Genomic DNA, 27,727 nt, shown 5'->3' on the forward strand with positions numbered 1-27,727 from the left:
ACATCTGTGTTGTGTTACTCTCACTTTCAGTGTCATAAGTTAGTATTTTTAAAATATTCTATACTTTTTCTGATTTTTTCCTTTTCCTGGGAGTGAGGTGTGGGGGCAATCTTTTCTAAAAATCCCAGATCTTCCATTTACATTCTGCGGTCTTAGAATCTGATAACTTTAAATAAGTAAATTACACAATGGGCAGAAATAAACTTACCCTGTTCATCATGGTAAGGAAGTAGGCAAAGCTCTGTGATACAGAGCAGATTTTGGCATTATCTTTACGTTCTGTTACTGATTTTTTGTGTAACTTGTAACATTACCTGTGTTTGTACCAATTTAGAAATCTCTTTACAGATTTTTCTTTCTCACTCCATAGTGCTCTCTTGACCAAGCAGCATTAAGCACCTCTTCTCCAGCTAAAATCCTCTGTAACTTTAGATCAGCCTTTCTTATGAAGTTTATGTGTTATTTCAGTTCTGTGATGTTAGTGTGAGTCCTTGAGGGCAGAATTAGAAAGGTAGCTGGAGACACCAAGAGGTGGCCAGTCACTGAACATAGCAAAGTTTAGATTTTTGGTTTCAATGGCCTTGTGCAAAGAAAAAAGAAGCTCTGATCCTCTAGGCAGAGGGTTCAGTGTTCTCAAACTCCCAGTTCACAGGAGAGGATATTTCAGCTTTAGACGTTAAAATGCCTGGGAGGGCTGTTCTTTTCATGGACTCTGGTGAATACCCTTTGCAGCTATTGTTTTTATTTTGGGGTTTTTCTGCCAGCTGTGGTGTGGAAATCATTTGTCAGCCAGAGATGCTGTCAGGTTGGCAGGGATATCCTATGTAAAATTCATGTATTTCTTTCAGATGTGAATTTTCATACTGAAGAAAAAAGGTAAAACATGTTTCATTGCTATGAGGGAAGCAGTTTGAAGGATTTGTCAGAGTTGGGGCCAGTGAGCAGAGCAATGCCTGGCTCAGCAGATCTGGCTTGCAGGAATTTGAGTGAATGCTTTGGGTTTGAAGCACACATTTTCTTTTTAAACTTTTACTTGAGCTTTGAGTTTCAGTCCTGCTTAGGTACAATGCAGTGCATTGCACTTACACACTTCATACCATGTGCATTTTCCGAAGTGATTCCTGCTTTTCTTAGAATTAATTTGAGTCATGAGAAGAAAAGCTGAGGGTCAGAACATGGCTCCTTTACTTAAGAAAATGTGCTCCTTCAAGACATCTCAGTTCCTGTGTTGCTCAGGATAACAAATAGGAATTTGTTACGAAATTCTGAATTTTGGATAGTTGCGAGAGCTCCCTGTGGATAAGTGAGGGAAGATGAGGCGGTCTGGGGGAAGGCAGTTACTGCAGCAATATTTTGTTATACTGGCCTCCCCTTACTTCTTGAGTTACTCCATGGGGATGTGTGACACAGAGTGCCCAGTACAGGTGTTGTAACTGCAGATGTGAGAAAGGGAATGTTGAATCTGGCAGGTGCCGCATCACAGCTTTATTTGTGCAAAGCGAGTCTTCCTAGGAGGAGGTTATCTGGGATCCCTTGGGCAAGCAGCAGAGAGGGGTTAGTTTGCGCAGGTGAGGAGGTTGTGAACAGCTGAGCGTGATTTGTGGCAGCTGGGTTAAGGGGGGGCGCCATTCTTTCCGGTAACAGAACATTTCAGGATGTGTGAGGATGGGACAAAGGGACTTGACTACATCTTTCCTCACAATAGAAAAAATTTGAGATAATCACCAGGCTGGATTTGTCCATTTCCTGTATGTCCAATTCATCTGAGGTCAGTTTAAACTGTTACATCCTTGGAACAGGAACTACGTTGCTTCCTGTTTTACAGAGCACTGAGCTGGATGTCAGCTCTCCTTAAACAGAAAAGAATGCAATTAGCCGGGTGGATAAAAGGCAGGAAAAAATCTCTTAACTGTGAAAAATCAACACTTGAGAAGGCAAACCACATGTGGAAAACAAATGCTGGAAAAAAACCCCAACTGCTTGGAACAAATTCCTTTATTACTTAAATAAACAGCAGTGTAATTTGTTAGATTGACAGTGTGAGCTGTTCTGTACCCTGTATGTGTAAGAAGAATTCATTGCTAACTTAAAAGCAGATGGCTTTATATGGCCCTGTGTGGGAAATGTTACTTATATACTATGATATAGGAACAGAAATATCCTAATAACGTTGCAGCAGGCTAACAGGAACATGGATAGTATAAAATAAGTACAAAATATGCTGTGTCTGTATCCCATATTTCAGGTAGATTAAAAGCAGTAATGGATTTTTTTTTTCTTTTTAAACAGTACATGTCCTCTGGGAGGACAAACATAAGTTCATTCAGATCAAGGCACAGATGCCAATAGGCTCATGGCCAGGCTCTGTTGTGCATTCTTAGGTTTGAAAAATACTTCCCTTCCTGCTTTGGAGACAAAACCCCCTTTTACTCTTTCTGTTTTGATTATTCATTTTTTAAAGCAAATGATGGCAAGTTACTTGAAAGAATTTTAATGGGCTTTTTTCTCTTCTTTCAAATAAAGGCACAGTTATCAGCACATAGCAGTGGACACTTGAGGAATGCCAGTATTTCTGTATAGTCTTATTTAAGTCAGATAAATAAAGGTGAGAGTAAAGAACATTTTATTACCTTTTAAGATACAACTACAACTTAAATCTCCTGAATGCCTCATGCCTCACTCCCTGCTGATCACAAGTCAGTGGGGCTACAGGCATCAGCTCTTCTTGGAGATCATGCTTCAATAGATCTGCTTATACCTTTTGTTCTCTGCCATGTTGTTGCTTGACTGGAGTGTCTGTTACTTGAGTTTATCATATCATGTGTAAATTTTAATCTCTTCAGGACAGCAACAATGGTTGCAGAGTCAGAGCTGAGCACGTCTCATGGGTTTGAGCTACCCCTGTGCTGTCATGAACCTCCATGGTTCCACCAAGGCCAGTGCAGTCTTGGTGTAACTTAAATAAGTCATCTGGCTTTCTCAGTTATAGCAGTGGAATACAGTGTACTGCAGCTTGGTCCTGGATGTGTCCTTATGCTGAGGTCTGCAAGAGCATCTTTGAAAAATAGGAGCTCAAGTTAGCAAAGTCTGTCCTTGACCACCACTGGGCTTTTTCCTGCTGGAGCCAGGACTGGATCTTGTGCAGAGCTCTGTGTCAGGCCTTGCAAAAGCACTGTGGTGTGCCGGGGCACCTGCTGTCTGTCACAGCTGCCATTGCAGTGAAGTACCCCAGCAGCTCTCTGCCCAAGGACCTGTCTCTCTGCCATCTTCATCATCTGAAGGAGTGATCACACCAAAGTTTAAACTGAGGCTTCAGTTTTTAAACCCCAAAATTGTTCATGCTGCAACCACTACTCATCCATCAGCAGGGAACACGCATGAGTACAAAGGCTTGAGTTTGACTGGAAAGGTTTCCTGCAACTAATTTTGTGTTGTGAGTCTTGCAGTGGAAGTTCTTTTCCTCTGAAAGCACCAGGAAGCTGGAGTGGACAGAAACAGAGGTTGCGTGAGTCCACACACCGTGCTAGGGCACAGCCTTTGGCTTAGTGGTGGGTCAGGATGCTTTTAGATAGGTTTAATTCCAGCTCTGGTTTTCTTGGGAATTTGGGTGGCTTCTACTGATGGAAATGCAGCTCTGGGCCTGGAGACATGAGATGGTGAGTTTGAGATATGTTGATGTAAGAGGGTAAGATGTGGCGGAAGTGAAAGCTTGGGAAAAAAATAGCCTGTGTAGGTAATTTGTCTAAGGGTGTGTTACCTTTGCTTGTGGGATATTTGGTTTCTAGTACTGGCTCTGTCCTGCTGGATAATCCCAACTTGGGTGTGATGCTTCTGTGCCTCTGTTCCCTACTAAAGCAGGCACGATGCCCCTCTTACAATGTCCTGGGGTACCTCTACATGCTACATGACAGCTAAGTACAATACTTAACACAACAGCATATAAAAATGCACTTCCACTCTCTTCTGGGCTGCTCTGGCATCAAGTGAGCCAGGTGATCACCCTCCTCCTCTCCTGCCTGCAGGCTGGGGTAAGATGGGTGGTCCCCCAACATACACTTTTTTCCTCCTCCCTGAAAACACTTGTGTGCACTCAAGAGTACTGTGATGTAAAATGAGTAGCAGGCAAATGCATCCTGAATCTCTGAATCACTAAGAAAAAGCAGCTAGCTTTGTTTTGTTTTTATTTTTGTTTTAGTAAAAACAGACTTCCCACACTAACGTTTGGAACTTACACGTGGCACAGAGGGAGATCAGCTCCAGTTGATATGAGCCTGGAAGAAGAGAGGGAGGAAATAACTTAATTGCTTTAGACTTCAGTTCAGCTGGAGTTGAGAGGAAAGAATCAGTGTCCCTTTTTTGGAATTCAGAAAGAAGGTCGCGTTCTGGGTGAGGATAGATCCTCTGCAGATTTTTCTGGAGGTACTGTATGGAGCGCTGTGGGGCATCCACAAAACAGGTGGCTTTATATTTAAAATACTAACTCTGCTGTCAGTGACAAGAAGCTGTGTTGCTGTCTTGGAAGTATTACTGCACTTAGAGCATACTGTGTTATAAACAGCATGTTCGTGTCATTTTTGCTAAGGGGGAGAAATAAGAAATGTGAGGCTTCCAAGCTAAACGTAACCATGGCTGGAGAGTATGTGTGTGTGTGGTGGAGGGTTGTTTTGACATTTAGTGCTGTAAAATGGGGCTTAGAAGATAAAAAAAAAAAAGTAATTGAGTAAATGGGGTGTTCTATCAAATTTGGGGACTTTGCCTCTAAGACATTTGTAGTTTCAGCCTATCTGTCCCTGGCCACTGAAGATCAGTAGATGGGTTGAAAACCAGGGGGAGTTAAGTGGGAGGGAGATGAAATGTACAAAAAACTGCTGATCTGTCTGTTCCTGGCTAATTTGAACCAGACCCTCCAGGGAATGGGAGGACATTCCCGCCTGGAATTCAGATTTTGTGTTGGATGTAGCTAAAATTAAAGATCTGGTAAGGACAGTGCAGCTCCGGTATCCTGCAAGGAAAGGCTAAATCACAGTCTGTCTCTGCGTCTCTCCTGTCAGTTCAGCATGCTCGCTTTTGGCATCTCTCATGGATCTCAAAAACTGTTGACAAAAAGCAACAGGAGATTGTTGTTGTTCCCCCCCCCCCCCCCCCCCCCCATCTTTATATTCAGACTATAGCTGCTTCCTCTTTCCTACTCACATTTTCCCATATGGTGACTTTGGAAAATTCCTCTCCGATTTCATTGGGAAGTGCAGGAAACTCTTGTTGGTAGAGGGTTGCCTATTACTCTCACTCATTCTGCTGCTCACATCTGGAAAGGATCTGGTTTGGAAAGGGGATAGTCGCTCTGAGCTCAGCGTGTGTAAGGGGCATGGCATGAGCCAAAGCAGCCTGTGGGGGCAAGAGAAATGTTCTTCTCCATTCATCTGATTTCTGACAGCAAAGGTGAGTTTTTCAGCACTTTACTTTTTTTTTTTTATTTTCTTAAAGCTGGATTATCAGACAACATCCATCAGCCTGCCTTTCAGCTGCAGCTTTTAGAAAGGCTATTCAGTGTAAGTAACAAACTCAGTTAACCTGTTGATGTTGGAGGAGAGGACGTTTATCTGTCGGGGTGTGTGTGTGCGGTGAGAATGCATGTAGAGAAAAACAGAGAGGTGAGATATTTTGAACATGATGCTGTTTATTGAGGTAACTGTAATCACTGAGAAGCAGACGGTAACTCCTGAAAGTTCAGCTTACTTCTTGAGACTGTGCCTTTTGCAGCACTCTGCCTCTGGTGCTGTGTGGCAGCAAAGTGCAGAAATCAGTGATGGACTCAGAAATCAGTCTGGACTCAGAAAGATGCAGCTACAGAAACCCCTGGGCGGGTTGCAGTGTAGTGGCATCCTTCGGTGGAAGGACCTGACCCAAAGCCCACTAAAGCAGCAGAACAGGACTCTTTCTGGTGGGTTCTGAGCTACTCCTGTAGTAAGATTTCTTAGTAAGGCTTTGGATCAGGCCCATGGGAATGAATTTAAATGGAACGAGTTACTTCAGACTTTCTTTGAACTAAAAGAAAATAAAAATCTTGCCTGGGTTTACTGCCTGCGTTCCAGATGCAAGCAGATGTTGCTGTATCCAAAGTGTCTCCCTGTGGCACCAGAGCAGCGTTCACTTCAAAGGCATTGTAGCAGAGGTATGCATATTGATGACAACGGGGTGAGAGCGCCTCAGAAACATTAGGGTGCAATAGATACAATACTTCATGTTGAGTTTTAAACATCTTTTCAGCTATATACGTGGGAAATTCAACATGTCACAAATCCATAGAGCCCAGTACCAACCATGAGGTAACTTTGTGCTACGGGAACAGTGTTGGTGTTGTCACAGCAGGGCTGGCTGTCACCTGCATATAAGAGGGTTTTTTTTAGTTTCTTTTTTAAGTATCTATAAGAGTAAGCTGATATATAGGAAGAAATACTGTTAGAGATCTGATATATCATACTTTCTGAGATTATTTTCTTTAAGATTTTTACAATATCTTCTGAGAGTAGGTCACCAAATACTAAGGATTTAACTAATCCACTGTTAGCATACTCATATGGCCAATTTTGATCTCAATATCTAGCTGCCATATAAGGAACACCCTCTGATCTCTGGAATGTTGGATAAAAGAGATTAATTGCATTATATTCAGCTTTTACCGATATGGAAGGAGTGGAATAGTGCAATGGGGGGAAGAGGGATTGAGTAAACAATGTTAAATGCTTAAAATCACTCAGCATGTTGGTAGCAAAGACCAGGACCAGGACCATCCGTGTCTCAGGATGATCTGTCCTGCAGTCCCACCTTCTCCCATTTCTTCAAGTGTAAATCAGAAATTGTTTAAGGTTTTCATGACTGTGACTAAGAACAGGATCTCTCCAATACTTTCCAAGCACCCAAAGTCTGTTAAGAGCCCCAGAGAGAGTTTCAGCTCATGCAAAGCAGCAAAGCCCCATGGATGTAAAGGGAGACATGCCAGTTCTGACAGCTGCCAGTCTGGCTCTGGGAGGTTCTTGTTTCTGGTGCAAAGAAGGAACCTGGGCGGGCAGAGGTGAGCAAAGTACTTATTTTGTATTAAGGTCATTAATCCATTGTGCTTTTTCACCTTAAAAGATCAGCCTAAATAGTAATTTCTCATCACTGTCAAACACTTCTGTGAGGAATCGTTGAAAATAAAAAAAGACCAACCATTCCCAGCTCTTACTGCAAGTAATTATATAAGAAATATGAGAAGGGCAACAAATGAGACTGAAGGTGCTGGCTGAGGGCCAGCTGGCTGGTCCAGGAGATATTCAACTTCTGTTTGAATTATTTTAACCTGCTGCCAGAAAGATAAAAGCTGAACCTCAGCCAGGCCTGCAAGGTTCAGACAGCACTGTCCAAAATCAATAGGAAGCCCATTTTCTTTTCAGTAGCCATGAGATTTTGTTATTGTTCAATGCACGTGAAGCAGCCCCTCCCAGAGGCATCCTGACCCGTGGGTCACTCTTTTCCAGCACACCTTGTTTATTTTAACGAGAAGAGTTTCTCCCCTATGCAAAACTGCTGGGAACTGTAAGACCAAGAGTTACATAGACATAACATTGCATAACCTTCTCTATAAATATTCGGGATCGTCTGGTGCTTCTCAATGCGAAAATAGCAGTAAATAACCGGGGGAAGCGGGGACGGCGCGGGGGATGCTGCCAGGCCGCCTGCGGCAGCCGGGGACCCGCTGGCTGGTCGGGCCGGAGGGGCCGCTCCAGGCTGGCGGCCCGGGTCTCATCTCGGTCCCTAGGCCGCCATGAAAGGCCGCGAAGCACGCAGTGAAAGCGGGAACGTGGCGGGGCTGGCGCCTCGGGCTCCCGGGGCAGGAGATGAGGGGGGCTCAGCTCCTGCGGGCCGGTCGGCCCTCTCCCGCGGGACCTGATCCCGCCGTGCTCTGGGCTTGCAGGGGCGATGCCGGCCGGGGGCCGAGCGCTGCTGGCGCTGGGGCTCCTGGCGCTGGGCTGCGCCGCCGCTCGCCCGCCCCCCGCCGACAACGACTTCCCCGAGCGGCGGCGCCCGCCCGGGCCGGCCCCCGCCTGCCCCCGCGACTGCGGCTGCACCCAGGAGGGCGTCGTGGACTGCGGCGGCATCGACCTGAAGGAGTTCCCGCTCCTGCTGCCGGAGCTGACCAACCACCTCTCCCTGCAGGTAAGGGACCGAGTCCGGCTCCCACACGTGTCCCGGGCCGCCCCCCGGCTGTCCCGGGCCGCGAGGCCGTGTCGTTCCCCTCGCCTGGGCCCGGCTCCCTCCCGCTGCCTTCGGCGGCTCCTCGGCCTCACGCTGGAAGCAGGAGGTGAGGCGGGCCCAGCGCTCTCGCCCGACTCTCGCACCTGATTACCGGCATAAGTTCTCTTCCCCACACACCCAGGGAGGAAAAAAGACAAGAAATTTTACTCCTTATTCTCTTCTCAGCTCTCGGGGGAAAAAAAATGTCCAAAGTAATAACTAGTGTTTCTGGTGAAGGTGCAGTCTACAGCTTCCCCACAAGGCACCAGAGTCTTCTCTTTGGTGACCAGTGACAAAACCCAAAGGAATGTCAGGAAGATGTGTCAGGGGAGGTTTAGGTTGGACGTTAGGAGAAGGTTCTTTACCCAGAGAGTGCTGGAGCACTGGAACAGGCTCCCCAGGGAGGTGTCACAGCCCCAAGCCTGACAGTGTTCAAGAAGAGACTGGACAGCACCCTCAGACACAAGGTGTGAACTGTGGGGTGTCCTGTGCAGGAACAGCAGTTGGACTCGATGATCCTTGTGGGTCCCTTCCAGCTCAGGACATTCTATGACTGTATGTTTTTGAGGTATTTTTGAAAAGCTAACTTAGTTCATTAAAGAGAAAATTTCTAGCAGCACTACACGTTAGTTAAAGCGTTGTAAACACAACATACCAATCCTGAGACAGACCCCACCAGTGTCCCCCAGACCCGCCCCCCTGCAGCCCCCTCCCCACGGCACAGGACTCAGCAAGGAGCAGAGTCCATCACTGTGAGTGCCATCGCCCGCGACATCCTGACAGGGGTGGCCGTACCTCCTCTGAGCAGTGGCGTTTCCAGGCTTTTCCCTCGCGCTTCTTTGGCCTTTAACCAACTGCGTTTTGTTTATTGCTCCCATTTGTCCATTCTGTTCAATGGATAAATTGCAGATTTTGTTCAGAGCTTTCTATCCAAGTGAGCAGAATTAGAAAAAACTGTAACGTAAGCTGGCACCTTCCTCAGCAGATCTGCCCCAGGCGTGTGCTTGCCATGGCTTCTGCCGCTGCTGCCAAAAGGAAAGAAGCTTTTTGGAGCAACAGCTGTCACTTTCTGTGTATTGGCCTGGCTTCCAGCACAGTGGGTCTTTGACTGGTCCCCTGGGCGCTGATACACTGGAATCACTCATTAACGGTCTAAAATGTTCGTTAGGATGTTAATGAGAGTCTGATGGCAGTCACCCCTGACAGTAAAACCAGAGAAAGTGAGCCTAGTTTGACTCTCCTGTTTCTAAAACAACACATAAATAACAGAAGTAATAAATCTGGAAATCCACAGTGCCAACCTTGTAGCAAATGCTTTGCTGCAGCTATGAGGTTTGGCGGTGGCAGATGGATTATGGGCCTTGCCAGATGTAATCACATTCTATATGCTACCAGTGCATAAACTGGATATTTCTGGAGATGAGCATAAGCTACAGAACTTGGTTCAGGCCCTCGAATGCTGCTGGGTTTGGATGTCTTGGTTTTGAGATCTGGGCTTGAATCATTACAGAGAGAAGTCTGTTGACAATGATTTGACACGGTGGGTTCATCTCCAAATTTTATTGGAGTTCACAGTCTGGGTTTATTGGGATCCTTCTGGGATCACATTGCTGATGATTAATACTCTCCATTTTCTTAGAATAACCAGATAGAAGAAATCTTTCCAGGAGAGCTTGCTCGTCTTTACAGACTGGAAACCCTCAATTTGCAAAACAACAGGCTGACTTCAAAAGGTAAGCCTGCAGAGCTGTTGAGTGGGCAGAGCCTATGGCTCCACAGCACCAATTTATGCACTGAAACCAGTGACTGCTGATCAGAAAAGGCACAAGAAATGATGGACTGGCTTGGCTGGAGTGGTTAGCTATGAGCCTCCCTCCTTTGGCCATCACACAGGTCATGGAGGCACTTTATCATTTGAAACACAATACTCAGTGTATAAGAATGCAGCTTTACTGAACCAGTGGAGGAGGCCTGGCAGCAGCTCTGCGTGCTGTGGCGTGAGATCGTCTCGTCCAGGAAACTCCCTCTGGTCCCACAGGCACATCAATGCAATGCACTTGAGAACCAGGAATGTCTACATGCTGAATGATTTCCTTCTGACTGACCTTGTTTCTTAATCCACTTTTTTGGTTCAGTCTAGTCAGTCAGTGCAGTTTAGTCCTGTTCAGTCCTTGTCTAGTAATATAACATATTACAAATAAGGCAACTTCTGCCCTTCTTCTAAAACCGTTTTGATTTTTGTAGGCAGGTTTTGCTTGCTAAATCATATGCTTATTAGAGAAACTTGACAAGGAGTTAGTAAGGAAAGCCAAAGAAGAAACAGAGAAGTTGGAGTAAATAGTAAGAGGAGGATATGCAATACAAAAGATGTAATGGTTCTTAACTTGTGTGTCACAATACAAAAGATGTAATGCTTGTTAACTTGTGTGTCACCTGGTTGGTCTGATGCTGCTGCTATCCTTATTCAGTGACACAAGAACAACCTTTCCTGAGAATGTGGGCATGTTATGCGTGGGACTCAAAACATGTCACTCTTACATAGCACAGGGAAGGTTGTGCTTAATAGATTCAGACTTTGACATTATTACATTTGGAGCTTGATGTTTCTTTCACAAGGTTCAGTGCAGCCCTGAGTTTCCAACATGTTTTGACATGGGGAAAAAGCTTCACTTTTGACTTATGGTTATCTAAGTGCCAGGTGAAAATGTTATTTGTAGCCTTTCCATCATGACAGCAGTTGTGCTTGTGTGATCAGCTGGATGTGGAGTGATTCAGCTGAAAATTAATAGTTACTGGGGGAGGTAAGCTCCGAGTTGGATCAGCTCTCTGAGCTGGTTACTGCGTGGATGTCTGGATTGTGGGGGAGCAGAACAAGGAAGGGTTGTGACTTGCAGATACTGGTGTTATTTTGGCAACATCATGGTCATATATCAGATGGATATGATCATTAAATAACCTCTGGTTATGTCCTTCCAAGAAAAATGATTTGCAGATTCATGAGCAAATGACAAAAGAAACTTCTCAGCATGGGTGCTGCAAGCACTGATAATCAGCCATACAGCGAATCTGCACAGCTCTGTACCTGATCCTTCCCAGTGGGGTTGGCCACAAGTCTTGCATGCTTAGGATTTTTAGTAGTCTTCCATTGCTCTTAACAGTCTGTGTTGTTTTTGGGGGGAGTTGTTCGTGTGGTTGGTTGTGGTTTTTTTTAATTAAACAAGCAAAACCAAAACCCAGAAAGAAAACAATAGGTCTGAGTCAGATTGTTTCAGTGGTAATGAAAAATATTTAAATCACACATCAAAAATATTATCTGAGAGAGAAAGCTGCCCTCTGGTATTTTCACTCAGGCAATAAGGTGCCAGTGTCACTGATTAGTTATTCCTGTTTTTAAGGGTTGCCAGAGGAAGCATTTGAACATCTGGAGAACCTGAATTACCTGTACCTGGCAAACAACAAGGTAAGTGGCTCACAAGGCCTTCAGTGTTCTTTGCTAATTGGGTTCTGAAAGTTAAACAAGCAAGTCTTCAATTATTTTAAAATATGTATCCTACCTAAGTAAAATTGTGCTAAAGTGATATTCTAATGCAGGTTCATCTAAGGTCAAGACAATCAGTTAGTATGCTAAAAAATTAGAGGGTACGCATGCCAGTCTATTTTGAACACTTATTTATTTGTGCGACTCATGAGAAAAGTTTCTCTTATGTGTGCCAGGAGGTACAGAGGGCCCCTGCATTTATAAATTACCGCTGTCTTCAGCAGGCTTTGGATCAGCTGCTTGCAGATTTGGTAGCTGTCTCTATGCAAATAAGCAGTGGGGTAACAATGTAAAATGCTGCATATGACGCCAGTTGAAAAATTTGTGAACAAATGCATCCGAATACTGGTGTTTAGGCCATCAAGATCTGTAGAAAGCTATCCAGTTTTGCCTGACTCCCATCCCTACTGGGTTTGATATGGGGGGATACCCACATACAGGGAAATTGAGCAGCTAATGAATTTATTCTTTTAGCTGCGGTAGGAGCTGAATTTCTTTTTTAATGGAGAAGATCCTAGGTGCTTTCCTAGCAGTGACCCAAGCTGGATGTCGTGACAGAAGCACATCTTTCATGCCAAGGCTAGGGAATGAAATAACTTTTCACATATCCTTATATCTGTGTGGTTCCCATTATGGCTTTCTTTTACCCCAGTAATTGTCTACAAATATTTGCTACAGATGAAACTGGGATGCCACAGAAAAATATAAGGTAATACCTCAGGGAGAGCTTCTTTTGTCTACAAAATCCCTGCCTTTCCATCGTTCCCTCCCTCTCCCCCTACTCTCTCTCTCTGCATGTCTGTATATATATTTTATTATCCTCTTAAAATCTGTGACCTTTTGGTGTTTTGTTTATATTCATGTGGCCACATCCGGGTTTCAGTCAGGCCAAGACAAATCCAGAATCACTCCATAGATTTCTGTATGGAGTGACTGAGAATAGAACCCATTCCTTAGTACAGTAACATTGTGTTCTTTTCTCCCTTTCAAGCACCATTTCCATATAACAATCTTGGCAGTTAATAACTCCATAAAAAGGAACAAGCCAGACTGTGACTAATATTCCAGAAGTTTGCACTCCAATTTTCCCTCTGTGACAAAACAAAAGTGTTTGGTTTTTCTGGCTTAACTGCAGAGAGAAAAGGATCCCGAAAGAAAATGCAAACATCAGCGAATGTCAGAACTAGTTACAGTGAGAAGTTATGGACCCACAAAAATAACACATTTCTTTATAAATCACAAGCCAGGACAAACCAGATTGGCTTCAAACTGCATCCACTCTGCAGCAGGAAACACTGCGGATCAAGTAACTGTGGTGTCTGGAGGAGAGCAGGGATTTGCTGGTAGTTTGCTCCGTGTTTTATGGATTATCTTAATGCTGCTTTATCTTCAGTTGTGATCCCATCAGATGTAACTAAATTATTTTTCGTCAAACTAGCATAGTTGATCAGAAAAAAGAAATTTCATAATAAGGTAAAAGCCTTCTGTGGCTTATGAGTAGCATGTACTTCAAGTAACTAACGGGTGCCGTAGTTTCCTTTAAAATTTTTCACCACAATCTCGTGATTTGTATCTACCACGTGGTATCCCCAATAAGCCTTGTTAATAACAGAGATCTCTCCCACCAAACTGGAGACCAGGTCCTGAGCTGTCATTATTATTTACTATAAGCTGGTGACTTTGGTGTCAGATCTTAACATTTCCCAGTATCCCCAAAGTGATACGAGATTCACCTGGATCCAGTTCTTCTGTTCACATCAACGCTTGTTATAAGCAAGAAAACATGTTCCAAAACTGGTAATAACTTGTGTATAATCCTTTGGAGTTCATTGGTTAATTCATGAGTTAACAGTAAAGAAACACCATCTACCCTATGGCAAGGAAAATCCAGCAGTAAAGCTGCAAGAAAATTGCAGTTGGGGAAATGCAGATTGCTACTTATTAGGCAACATACTACACAAAGCTACTCAGTCAACTTTATTTTTGCTGACAGTTACAACAATCCAGCGTTAATCCTTCAAGCAGTCAACCAGTGGAGATCAATTAGTCTCATGACTAAGTGCTGAAATGCCAAAGCAAAGTCCTGAGCAAGTGAAAACTCTTTTTGGATGAACCTTCTCTTTCTCTTTGCTCTTTCTTGTGGTTCTGGTGGCTTTCATTTCACATATCTGAGCCATGCCCTTTGTTTTGTAGAAACATTATGACCTAATAGACCGTGTTTCAGGAGAAGAACTTTAATGTGCCAGTGTGTATGAAAGTGATTAAGTCTCTTTCCTGTGTCTGAATTCTAAATATTATGTCACGGTAGAGACTTGTTTCTTTCTGAGGCACTGTCAGACATTCCTGGTCAGAGATCAACTTCACTGAGATCGTATCTCCCAGGTCAGGAGGTGACAGATTACTGGTAAAGCCAAGAGGCGTACTGTGGCAACTGTAGTAATACGTAAAATACCTATTTCCACTGCTTATGTGTTCTCTGGAAACACTGATAGGAGTGCAATCCGTGGGGAAGATCTTTCTTGTGTTTGTGAGCATTAAACATTTAAGACAGTTTAAGGATGGAGGTTTTGGGTTTTGGCACAGATGAAAAGGAAAAACAGTAAATAATGTAAATAATGTACTTTCACCTTTTAAAAAATAGGACTGGATTGTGAGTTGAGTAACTTCCAAGTTCATGGATATAGTCCATCAACTCACACTTGACAAACCAGTAGAGAGAGATCTAGACACCCTTCAGGTAAATAGGGAGTTTAAGACTTGGGTCAGACAGTTCTTCAGTAAAGTATTTATTCTCTCACACATTTTAAAAATATTTTTTGTTTTACATTATGATTAACAACCAATTGCACTTATATTGTAATAAGAATTTGAAAAAATATGTTTTCTCATCATATGAGGTTTGCTGTCCCTAGCTGGCTGGAAGGACTAGGTCCTCTTCACACAACAGTGCTGGGAGGAAGAAGCTTTACAGATTCAAAGAATGTCAAGGTAGAAGGCAGATCTCTTCCATTGTCCAGAGTTTCCCATCCTCATCTCAAAGCTTTAGGTGAAAAATACTTCAGTATCTCCCTGGAAAAGCTGTTCTTTCCAGAGCCTTTCAGAGTGTACACAAAATATTTTAAGAGTGGTCTCTTTAGTACTGTAGTTAACATCTGTAACCATGGTGATTGCACCTGCCTGTGGCAATTCAGTATTATTCTGCTTGCATACTCAAGGATCTTATCTACTACAACAACATGTTAACAATTTGTTTCCCAAGGATTTAATCTTGATGCATAAATCTTCTGGGTTTATGCTTTCCAGAAAACTGTGTTGTGACCTGTATTCTTGCTTTCTGTCAGTGAACCTGCCAGCTCTATTATCTGGATGCTCTGTAAAACTGAGCTTTTTTAATCATTAGTTTTCACCCCACCAATTTTTGTTTAGATGCAAACATTCCTAGCATTATTTTTTCCAAATCACTGATAGAAACAGCAACAGGCCAAGAGCAGAGCCATCAAATCCTAAACCTCTGGTCAACTATAAAGTTTTGGAGGCAGAACCTTTCTGTAATTTATTTCTGATACATCACTTTTGTAATGAACAAAGTCTCCACTGTAGGTCTTTGCTTTGAAGTCTCATTTGATATTCCATCATTTGGCTCAACAGCCTCCCTGTCCTTTGGGAACCTGAATCCTCTGTTGAAAATATCATGGTAAATGGGTGCAATATTGGAACAGACATATGAAGTGACACTTCCCCCCTCTCCCCAGCATACTTCCATAAGTAAGTAGTAGGCCACTGTGAGGTGGGTGAGATTTTTTTGGCACAGCAGACTGAGGAATTAGGAACAATAATAAGCAACATGCTTGCTCTCTGAATAACAATTTCTTGATTTCTTCCACCAAAAAGAGACAGAACTCTTCCAACCAAAACAAACATTCACATATCTTGGAGCAAAAGTCAGTCTCCTTCCTGGAGAGATTAGTGAGTGAGGACAATTTGGTTTTGTTCATGCAATCTGCATTCAGATTCTTTTATTCTTGCCTGTTCAGAGAAAATAAATTTTCATGTGTTTTGTTGCTAGTCTAATACTTGGTTAAAACATTTGTTGCATTTAATTGGAATTCTATATATTTGTTTTACAGCTAACAGTGGCTCCAAAGTTCCTACCAAATACCTTGATCAGTGCAGATTTTGCAGCCAATTATCTCACTAAGATATATGGGCTCACCTTTGGACAGAAACCAAACTTGAGGTAAGGGATCAGGAAGTAAAACAATAATAGTGTTCTTCCACTGCTTGGAGCCAGCTGGTGAGTGATAAGAAATTATCTGACTAAACCATGTTATTGCCTACTTATGTTCTTTGGAAAGAAGCTGACCATTTGTTATTCTCAGCATGAAAAATCAAATAATCTCTCAGACAAACAAATTCCAAGGGCTTTTACTAGCTGCCAGCCACTTTGCATAGACGAAAATTAAATTGTCTCCATTTTATTTGTGTATCAGTTAGGAGTTGAAAGGAACAGCTTTGGTTTCCCAAAATGGAGTGAACTCTTTAGAAATCCCTAGTTTTATTATAGTGCATTCCTTAAGGAAAGCAGAATCAGATTGAGAGTATGGTACTCAATGCAGTTGAGTATAACTCAAGAATATTAAAGTTAAGCACTTTAGCACCTTCAGAAGTGGTTCATACCCTCAGGTCTGCTTTCAAAGTTCTCTCTGCTGGGTTCAGGTTGTGATTTTCTCAGCTGGATCCAGTGCAGCACATTGGCCCATTTCAAATTGAGATGCACGCAGACCACCTCCTGTGAGATACGGTCTTTTCCAAAGGCATTTTGAGTGATCTGTACAGACACTACAGTGTCTCAGTCCTGCAAAGACATCTCAAACGCTGTTGGCAGCAATAACACATCCAAGTTTGGAAGTGGTTAATAATGGCCAACCTGGCTGAGTTCCTAGAGGCATCTTGTGATGAACTGAAGAACACTCAGTTCCCATTGAATTTGTTGAGAGCTGAAGCCACTCGGTACTTACGAGACCTTTAGTCTCATAGGCTCTTGGTAGCTGAAAAGGCTGAGTCAGTCACTGATTTCTGGCAGTATCTCATCATTCAAGAAGGTGGATTTATACATCTGTTCTTCCTTAATCTGAGTTGCAGAAGCTGCTGTCTTTTGATTTCACATTAAAATTCTTGCACTCTTCTGAAGTGATTTTCACATTCTCCTGTACCAACACTAATTTTAATCAGAATAGTAACTGATGAATTTCCAAGATTGCTGATACAAAATCCTAACACATTTGTTTCAGTTGGTTTATTTGCCCCCAGCGGAGTTCATGATCTCAGACTGATTATTTGGAAAGCAGGGTTTTCAGAAAGGAAAATATTTGTGAGTGAAAAGTACAGCTGACTGTGCAGGGTGAACAATCTTTTCAGTGTGGCTCTGAACTCCCTGGAGTGTGTGATCACACAATTGAGCCTTTCCTTCCTTCCAGAAATACGTTGCCAAATTCTTTGCAACTGGTAGGGAATCCAAGAACAAGTTAAAAAAGCAAACTTTGACACTGTGCTCTTTTGCGGTTTTAACCTGGCTCTGCAGTTTTAGCTGCCTGCTGCATCTGGGGGTAAACACAGGAAAGCAAGGGGTAATTAAGTCAGTAAAATCTTGTAATTTCTTTGTTAAAAAGGAATCACATGGATGCATTTAGCAGTTAAGCCAACGAAAAGCAGGAATAACTTCATAGGGTCAATTGTTTAATACAGAATTAAAACCTGTGTAAGAAAGAACCAATCAATTTTTAAAAATCTGACTGGAGAAACTCTTCTTTGAATATTAAACATTAAAAGTAAGAAGGGCAAAGGGAAAATAAGAAACCCTCTTTACCTCAGTCCCAAAGGTTCATTAAAAACCAAAATTCTTCCAAATTGAATAAATCTGCTCTTTCTGTCCGTCCTCTATGCCTTTCTGAGTTCTAGGAGTAGGACAGAAACTATTTCCCAGGGTATTTCCAGCATTCGTGGAAGCAGGAGAGAGACAGCCCTTTCCTGAGATCTACAGGCTGATTTTTCAAGCCCAAGGAGCCCAGACTAAGTTCCAAGTAGAAGTTAAAATTGGGGGCATATCTGTTAGTCAGATATGAAATCTGACCCTGTTGGGTGAGGCCACCACACTGACATTCTTTGTTTCGAAGCACTGCACAATCCCAGACTTGCACTCAGGTTCTTGTGAAGAAGATAAGACTGCTTGTGAAATTTGTATTCAAACACAGGTTTGGATTTTGAATAGACCTAAATTTCAGACAGTGTTTGGAGCAGCCATTTAGTTTTTCATCATATATCCCTTGCTGAATTGAAGGGCTCATTTTAAAAACAAATCTACTTATCTCAAGGAAAGAAAAAAAAGACTGAAATATGGTCTTTAAACAGCTTTCTCTCAGTAAACAAAAAAACCCACCAGATCTCACTGTGTTTTATGTCATCTTTTTTTCTCCTTCCAACAGATCTGTGTATCTTCATAACAACAAACTTTCAGATGCTGGGTTACCTGATAATATGTTCAATGGCTCTAATAACGTGGAGATACTCATCATGTCCAGCAATTTCTTGAAGTATGTTCCAAAGAATCTCCCGCCAGCACTATATAAATTACACTTAAAGGTAACGACAGCAAGGTTTTTAATTCCTTTATGATTGTGACCAAGTACTGTGTTTGCGTGGGACCCAGACCACACAACCGAGCCCTTTCAGTGCACTTGGCCGCCTTCCCAGGCCCATTGCAAGTCTCGTGTGCTGTATCCTCTGTAGTAGCTGCCTCCCATGTCCTTATGTTTTTGTTCATAAGTAACTGTGTTTTTGCAAAACACCAAAATGCTCATAGGGGACAAAAATCCTTTTCTGTGTTTTCACAGAAATGTATTGCAAAGACCTGCGTGGTAGAGTTGTTGTTCCTTTCCTGCATATAATGATATTAATGCATATTAGTACAAGAAGGTAGATCGTTCTCCATGGCCATCCAGTGACTGGCTTCCCTGTTAAATTTGCCAGTGATGCTATTTTTGCTGACAGCTGCTTACCCGCTCTGTCCTGGCTTTGCTCACTTACTCCTTTCACACAGACTACTGTTTCCTAGAGTCAGTGATTTTTGTTTGCTACTGAACTGGCAATTCAGACAACACAAAGAAAGTCTGGATCAGCGATTCTTCACTGCTACAGCTTCTCCAGCAATAGTGCAATAGCAGAAGTTGTGGTATTAACTATTCTCCACATTTTTAATTCCATGTCATCTGATTTCGATAAAAACACTGTGTCATGTCTCTGCTAGAGACCTCAGCCTTGTTAACAATGGGAGAGCTGCAGTGGTGGGGAATCTTGGTTCCGCTTTTTCTTGGTGTTGACAGCTCCTTGGACGTGTGTAAACTGGAGCCTGTTATCAGCCCCCGGACTGAGGCAGCTCTGTGTTGCCTCCCAGCTTTCTTTTCCTTTGAAAGTTTTACCACTAATTCCCATCGAAGTCTTCTAGAAAACAGGCTTCTCCAGCTTGACGAAGAGGCAAACAGTCTGATCCTTTAAGTTGCTGAAATGTCTCTCCGAAGTGTGAAGTTACTAGTCCCCTGCATTTTATTGCCATTTATAAGTAATCATTATATCCCAAAGGGGTCTCTCAGACTTTGAAGACTACACTTTGAACTCATGTCCTTCCCTGATGGCACCAGTTGTGTTAAGGGCAGAGGGGCTGAAAAGAGAAATGAGCATTTTGTTTTCAAGTGCACTGCCTGTCAATAGTAACATTCACCTTGATATTTTGGCTGGGAAAAAAATAGGGCAATGGCAAATGAGAGTGAATAGTGGCCCACAAGGGTCTGAAAGGTGTACTTCAGATGTGACACATCTGGTTTTGTTTTTCATTATTCATTGAGACACGCAGACAAATCTGTTTCTAGTGGTATCTGCTTATATTAGTTGGCACATAGATCCAGTCCAGTCTGTCGATTGGGTATATATGGATTGTGGGAAGTTCAACAAATTCGGTGTCAATGTTTCATATATCCTTTTATGATTCCTACACTTCCTGTATGGAATTTCTAAGTGGAATTTAATTTTGTATTTTCTTTGTGTCTGCTTGCCGACTACTCCAAAGCCATACAAAAGCAATAGGAGTAATTATTTTGGAGTGTGCATTGCAGGAACTGTACCATTTGGAAAGACATTAATGCTGGAAGGATGGCTGGTTCCCAGCTTCCAAACTAGTTCTTCTTTATGGTGAAATCTGTCTTACAAAATCCAGAAGTTTTGAGCAAACTCCAGAGGTAGTTGCCTAGATTACATTATATATTTTCACATAGATGGAAAGGATTAAGAATACAAAATAAAACCATCAGGTGGGGGAGGCAAATTCTGACTCCTTGTCTGAAAGATTCCATGGGGAATCAATGAAAACAGGTTGTATTATTTCAGTTTAGTATTTGTATTTATTTCTTAAGCAGAATTTTAATGCCTCCTGAAATATCTTATGTGTAGCCCTTTTGAAGCTTAATTGCCTGGTGTTGATTGAGCAGAACCTGGATGTCTTGTGTTGTTTCATGTGGAATAATGTGCATTGTGCTTTTGGTGGCTCTAGAACAACAAGCTAGAGAAGATTCCCAAAGGAGCCTTCAGTGAACTCACAGGTCTGCGGGAGCTGTATTTGCAGAATAACTACTTGACTAATGAAGGAATGGACAACGAAACTTTCTGGTGAGACTGAGATCTGTAGTTTGTACCTCTGCTTGTGTCTGTCTCTTTCTTCTGGTACAGTAATGTATCTACTGAAAAAAGTACATCTTAGAAAGTACATTTATTAAAAGCTGCACAATGTTATGCATTTCTCTGCTAAGTCTATGTGAGAAGACGTAGATGCTGCCATTCAAAAGGGCTGGGTGAATGGTTTGAATTCACACTGCAGAAGACTTTCATACAAAATACTCGGCACTGAACATCAGAATGCACCACTCTCTGATTGCCACAGACCCAGTCACTCCAGGGAAAAAGGCCACCTGGAACCATGTTGAAAGATGGTCTCTTTCAGTCAAAAGCGAGGTTACTTGGGATTTTCCAGTTTCAAGGGCAATTCACTGGAAGTTAAAGCCAGACCTTCTTCTTCACTGAAGCCACTTCTGTGTTTCTGTGAAGGTGACCTGAAAGCAGACGCAGGGTTGTGAATGCATCTGGCACAGCTGTACCCCAGCGCAGATGGATTGCCAGGGTAGGGGAGTATGCAGTGGTGCTGCTCAATAGGCAGATGGCTGCAAACTGGTGCAACAGAAGTTGCCTTTGGCTCTCCAAAATTTAGCCTGGGACTTAGGTCTTCAAAAAGTTAACATTTGTGTCTCTACTTGCAGTGAGTGCTGCCCTTGTTCTACCTGAAAATCTATATAACATAGTCTGTCCTGCCCATAATTTAATTCTGTAAACTTTTCTGATCTCCAGACATGAAAATGTGTCAAACAGTGCTTTCCTTTTCTGCATCCCACTCCCTGACACCTCCCTTAGTAATTTACCATAGCTGTGCTGTGTCTGCCTCCAGGTCCTGTGGGACATATCATTTCTGTTCAGATTTTGATGAACAGAGTACAGTGGCTATAGCTGAGGCACCACTCACAGTTGGCAGGGGAGGTGGATATTGTTCCTTTCTCCATGCTACTGCCTGTAGAGCACAGCACAGTGCTGTTGAGATGTACCCAAGAGTGTATTTGCTCATTCAGAGCATGCTTGGATAGCTGTGAATACAGTGTAGCAGCCAGTAAGTAATGTCTGTAGTGAGTTAGTTCTTGTATTTCCTGAAAACTTTCTAGTCATCTGCAGTGGTTTATGTAGTGCCATGCAGATTTAAAGTCTCATTAGAACTGAGAAACTGACTGGAAATACAAGGGAATAGAGGGCTTCTCAGTCCTGGCGTATAATACCATTGATCCACATCCAGTTGGTATAAGTGGCTGGTCTGAGGATTTATTTTAGCTTCAACTGAGTCCATGGAATCCAGATTCAGTAGCTTACACAAAGCAGCTCTAGCCCTGACTCACTTCCATAATGCTAGAGGGTCAGGAGAAGTTCGCTACCTTAGCCTAGGACACTGATTTAGCATTTCTGCTTTTCATAAGAGTGGTATTTCATCATCTAAAAAGCAGGCCTCCTTTTCTGTTTCAATATACACATTCAGAGAGACAGAAATTACTTATGCTCATGCTATGTTTCTGTTTTCTAATGGTGCTCTCATGGCATCTTTCTTGTGGTATTAATTCACTGAAATTGCTCACATGTTGCTACTTGTGGTGTCAAATGAGAGAACAACAGACTGCAAAACCAATCTCGGGTCTCAGCCCAGTGATGGTGTCTGGGAACTCCAGCAGGTTGTCTTGCTGGTGTGGCTGGGGAGCAACGGCAGCGCCCAGTCCTAGCCCCTAAGGGCAGTATGGGAGCCCCTTGTTTTGCTGTCCTCATCAGTCATATCATGAGACAAAAAAGGGCAGTAACTGGAGCTGCGCTGGGGAGAAGGACTCTAAAGCAAAGATTATAAAATCATAGGGGAAGTTGGTTGTTATTTCAATTTGCAGAATCTAAATGGAGAGTGTTTTTTTTCCTGCTTTCCCAAGGAAATTGTCTAGTCTTGAATACCTGGATTTGTCCAGCAATAACCTCTCAGAAATCCCAAGTGGTTTACCTCGAAACATCGTCCTCCTCCACCTGGAGAAGAATGCAATTAAGGTGATTGGCAGAGATGTCTTGACCCAAATTAAGAACCTGGAGTACCTTCTGCTCCACAATAACAAATTAAAAGCCCGAGGTATTCACCCATTAGCCTTCCAGGGCTTAAAGAAGCTGCATACTGTCCACCTGTACAACAACATGCTGGAAAGGATTCCCAGCGGGCTGCCCCGGCGAGTGAAAACACTTATGATCCTTCATAACCAGATCTCTGAGATTAACAGGAATGACTTTGCTACCACTTATTTCCTTGAAGAGCTGAACCTGAGCTACAATAAGCTCAGAAGTCCCCAGATCCATCGAGAGGCCTTCCGTAAACTGAGGCAACTAAAGTCCTTGGATCTTTCTGGAAACAATCTCAACACTGTGCCCTATGGCTTTCCAAAGAACTTGCAGATTCTGAAGCTGAAGGAGAATGAGATAAGCATGATCCCAAAAGGGACTTTGTCCGGGATGACAAAGCTGCGGGAACTGTATTTGAGCAACAATAAACTGAAAGTAAATTCCATTTATTCAAGAGCATGGAGAGAACTCAGCAGTCTCCAGGTAGAAACATCACGTTCTCTAATTGTGTTAGTAACGCTGATGTCCATGTCTGTCTGCCTAAGACAATTTGTGTAGGATCAAGACTAGATGTGCTTTGTTCATGTTTTGGGCTTGCGTTGTAAATGCTACACCTTCTGTTTCTAGAATAGAAATCATGTGCTGTTGTGCCAGAGGTGGGAACCTCCCACTGCTGACCCGAGTGTGGTCCCCTGTATGCTGCTAATTCTGGGAAACGTAGATACATCTTTGCTTCTGAAACCTAATAATGTCCTATGTTTTCAGATAAACATTAGTGAATGTTGTCATTAAAACTGAAATTATGCATTTCAAATAGCTTGTCTCCTGAAAGATTTGAAATCGGCTCTGAAGAGAGACAGCAGGAGGAAGGAATGCATAAACAAAAACACTCTTAATTCTCAAAGCCCCCACATCAGCTTATAGCCAGACAGGCCAAGCTGTAGGATTTAGCAGCTCAGCTGGCTCAGGCACCTGGATAGCAGCTAGGAGGCCTGGATTCAATCAGCAGTCTTCTCATTTGTTTAATTGTTGGAGAAAGTTAAACACAAACCATAAGGCAGGCAGGAACAGTCACAATTGTGCTGTGCAAAATGACCTTTCAGAATTGTTACACTGTCTGAAGGATTTGTCTCCATTTCCTTTTAGGCAGCAACCTGTTTCCTGAATAAAGGTATCACCTGTGTCATGTGGCAGCCATTGATGGTGCAGATGGTCAGGCCACTGCACAGGCAAAGTCTGTACATCTCAGCACAGATCAGGGCTGAGGAACATGGAGCGTATGTCCCACTGGCCCCCAGTGTTTTTTCAGACAGTTCAAACACTTATCTATGTGAACATTTCTATTCCTGGTGTTTCTGGGAATAAACAATAGCTTGTTTTTCAGTTAACAGAAATCAGCGGTGCAGCAACAGTATGTGTAGCGCTGCTGGCTTGCATCAGCTGCAGATTGGGTCCATGGCTTTATTATTACATTTTGCATGTTTGGTGCCTCAGTTAGATGTATTTATTTATGAATGTGTGTGTGCACACGCATATGTGCCAATATATCTAAGATGAAAAGTAGTCTGGAAGGAAGATGCTGTTGAGAATTATAGATTGGCCTATCAGTGGTACCTGCCCCACAGTAAACACTGTTCACATTAAACAAGGCTAAGGTAATAGCACATGCATAAAATTCTGTTAGACTAATGGTGCATTTTTGGCTGTTGCTTCTTTTCTGAAACAGTGTTACTACTTGTTAGTTATTTCCATGATAGTACACATGAATCTTTTTTATCATTAAGGGTTTAACTGTGCAATTGGTTTATGAGTTGGTGCGCTGTGGTAGATTTGACAAATAACCATCACATAAGATCCTGATCGTGTATGTACTCAGCATACGTTTCAGTCCACACTGTTTCCATGGAAATCACTGAAGACTATCTGCAATTGCAAAGCTAGACATTTACATAACTGTTAGCCAGACTGGGATTACGTGGGGAGTAAAACCACTGAAAACCTGACAATCATTTGCAGAAGTGTGGCTCTGAAGAGTGTCTGACTAGTATGTCAGCTTGGTGCTATGAAAATGCTGCAGTACAGGATAACAAAACACTTATTTTCATCCATTTCCTTGCTTTAAATTCATCTGAGAAATGATCGTGGCCTTTAGTTCTGGTATCTTCATACCTTGGTCCATGTTAGGATATTTCCAGGTATCTTTATGTGTAACTCTAAGTAATGTAGCCTTAGCTAGTGAAGTGTTTGCAGTAGCAGCCTCCAAGGAATTCCCGTGCATGTCTGAAACCCAGTCTGCTTTTAATTCACTCTAAGCAGGCGTGGGCTAAAGCTTGCGGACAGAGATAAAGAAAACATCATGATGTCTCACGTGAGATCATGATGCTAAGTGGTTGTCTAAGAGAGCAGAATTGTTGTGGCCACACTTACCTTGATGTAAATTACAGGCAGATTAAATTAGTTTATGCTACAGTAAATATCACTTCAGTTTTCCACCACGAACTCCAACTGAGCCTTTCCGCATGGCTGACGATTTACAGTTTCTCCTGCACACACAGTATTTGCCATTTTCCTGACCTCACCAGAGGGAGAGGTTCTGAAGCAGCCTCACCAAAGTACAATGTGAAAAATAGAGCCCATTTCCAGATGATTTTCAGACGTTATGAATCCTGGATAAGCTTTGCATAAACATTTCACTTCTGTACTGTTACAATGCTAAGTTTTTTTTATGAGCGCATACACATATATTTGTGTTTTTATGGACTTAGATGTGGGTGTATATATAAAAACCCAATAGATAAACTTCCAGAAGGGGAGGTGTGTATACAGCCATCCTTTGGAAGCTTATTTGTTGTCAAACTTCGATCTCTTTTTGGACTGCGGCTAATATTTAAATATTATTATTTATTTGACCCCTTGTTGTCTCTTTTTGCAGTCACTAGACATGGCCGGCAACCAGCTAACTTCTGTCCCGTCAGGCCTGCCAGAATCTCTAGAGTATCTGTATCTTCAGAACAACAAGATCACAATGGTTTCAGAGAATGCTTTTGAATCCACACCCAAAATAAAGGGGATTTACCTCAGGTAAGATCCAGTTTCCACTTCTACACACTAGATTTTTTTCTTCTTTATCCACTTCATAATTGCTTACTTTTTAGAAAGTATTTAAATCTCTAACTTCCCAAATAAGCAACTTTGGTTTATAGTAATGCATGATGAAACTATATTCACCTGCTCAGAAAAGGCATGGATACACGTAATATGCTCTTCGTCTTTGGAGAGTTTGTCCTTTCTGTGCTTATTAGAGTGGCTCAGGCATGTTAGAAATTCTGGGAAAGTCATGTTTAACATTATGTCATGTTTCAATATTCAGCTGTGAACTAGAAGTTTACAGTGCACTTGTAGGACTACAGCTTTGTCTGTGCCTGGTAGCCCTGGATTTTGACAAAATGCCCCTCTAGTGAGGCATCTATGATTAATCTTGAATTTGTGCACATTCCCTTAAGAGTTTTGTCTAAAACAGATGACAAGTTACAAGTGTGACAGGTATGGAACTAAGTTCAGAAGCTTCCCTGTTTTTTTCCTACTCTGTCAGCTGGATGAGGACTTTGTTTTTGTAGGTGACAGATACTGACCTTTTTACATATAATGTAAACTCACAGTAATGTAACTGAAGTAAGTGGAGATTTGTACCACAAGAAGTGAAGCAAGAATCTGGGCAAGTATAATATATTCAGTTTTAATCTGATTGAACATTACTGAACATTTCTTAGAAGTGATTTATGAACCCCTACAGAATATTTGGTTAAGCTGATCCCATGGATGTGTTCAAAAAGCCTAGGCTGCCTGCTGTGCAAGACTAAATATGGCTTTATTTTGCCTGTATGCAACTAAGCTGCTCTTTAGTTCTGAATCATACCTTTTTGGATGAATGATTCCATACTAAGCAAATAAAATTGAGAAGTCTGGTGTAAATTAGAGCAGTCTGTCTATTCAGTGGCTCACATATATGAGATTTCAGTGAATGCTTGGACACAAACCAGAAACCACATACCACATTCTATATTTCTATATAAAGAGAAAAAAAAGGAATTTGCAAAACTGTTTTATTAACATATTTAGGAGACAACTCCACCCAAGCTAAATTGTATTTCTTAATGGGAGGCCATTAGTCAGTGCAATGCTGTGAAGCAACAATATACATCTGGAATTTTAGACAGATATATTTTAAGCATGTTTGAGAGTAACAGACCAAGCAGCATATGTGAAAGGTTCCTAAATTGCAGATTAGTTTATTTATATTCTTGGAAGCACAAATAACAGATGAAAAATTATTGCACGTTCCTTTGTTTCTAAAGGGATACTTTGTACTGGTATTTTGAGTTTTGTGGGAGAAAAATTAAACTATCTAGGGATGGCAGAGAATCTCATGAAAAAATAAGTTACACTTTGAAGTGTGGGCTATGGAGCAGATGCCTTTCCGCTCTAGGAAGGAAAAAAGCAGAATACTGAGAAGAATTCGTGGGGGAGGAATTCCAATATTATGATTTTTTTCCTTGCAGGATACAGTTATAGAAGGGGGAAGAGGGGCTGGGGCAGTTTTTTGAAAAGTTTTTTGAAAGCTTGGTTAGTGAACTTGAAATCATCGGGAGATACTTAATATTTCGCAGTATTTTCCTGCAAGGTTCTTTGTGAGGACACAGAGTTCTGTGAGCAAACTTTGTTCAGTCACCGCACTTGCCTGCTGGCTAAGCAGGACCTGCATTCCCTTCCTTTCTCCATCCAGAGGAGTCAGTACTCTGAGAATGCTGCTGTGGCTCAGTGTAAAGTTAGAGCAACTTGGGTCAGTGTAAAGTTTGAGTAACTCTACGGAATGGTTTCCCTCTAGTCTTCTCATTTCTGTGTTGGATATAAAATTGGGTTGATTTTAACAGGAAGGCCTTTTTGTTTGTTTAAAGGTTTAATAAGATTGCAGTTGGAGCACTGAAGGAAAGTATCTTCCAAAACCTAAAGCACTTACAGGTACTGGATATTGAAGGGAACCTTGAATTCAGCAACAGTTCAAAGAATAAGGATGACTCAGAAGAGGAGGAGGAAGTGGAAGATGAGGAAGAGGAAGAAGAACTGAGATAA

General features: G+C 42.3%; 1 protein-coding gene across 1 annotated transcript; it reads left to right on the top strand.

The window, feature by feature from the left end:
* Positions 1-5,254: 5,254 nt before the first annotated feature.
* Positions 5,255-27,727, top strand: PODN (podocan; the record flags this gene model as incomplete). Its single annotated transcript, XM_080349263.1, has 10 exons — positions 5,255-5,439; positions 7,955-8,196; positions 9,914-10,007; positions 11,670-11,734; positions 15,940-16,049; positions 18,295-18,451; positions 20,412-20,527; positions 22,423-23,080; positions 25,530-25,678; positions 27,553-27,727. Exons 1-10 carry the CDS (start codon positions 5,403-5,405, stop codon positions 27,725-27,727), a joined length of 1,803 nt encoding a protein of 600 aa, XP_080205389.1. The 5' UTR covers positions 5,255-5,402.

This window comes from Nesoenas mayeri, assembly GCF_963082525.1.
Source record: "Nesoenas mayeri genome assembly, chromosome: 8".
NCBI classification, from domain to species: domain Eukaryota; kingdom Metazoa; phylum Chordata; class Aves; order Columbiformes; family Columbidae; genus Nesoenas; species Nesoenas mayeri.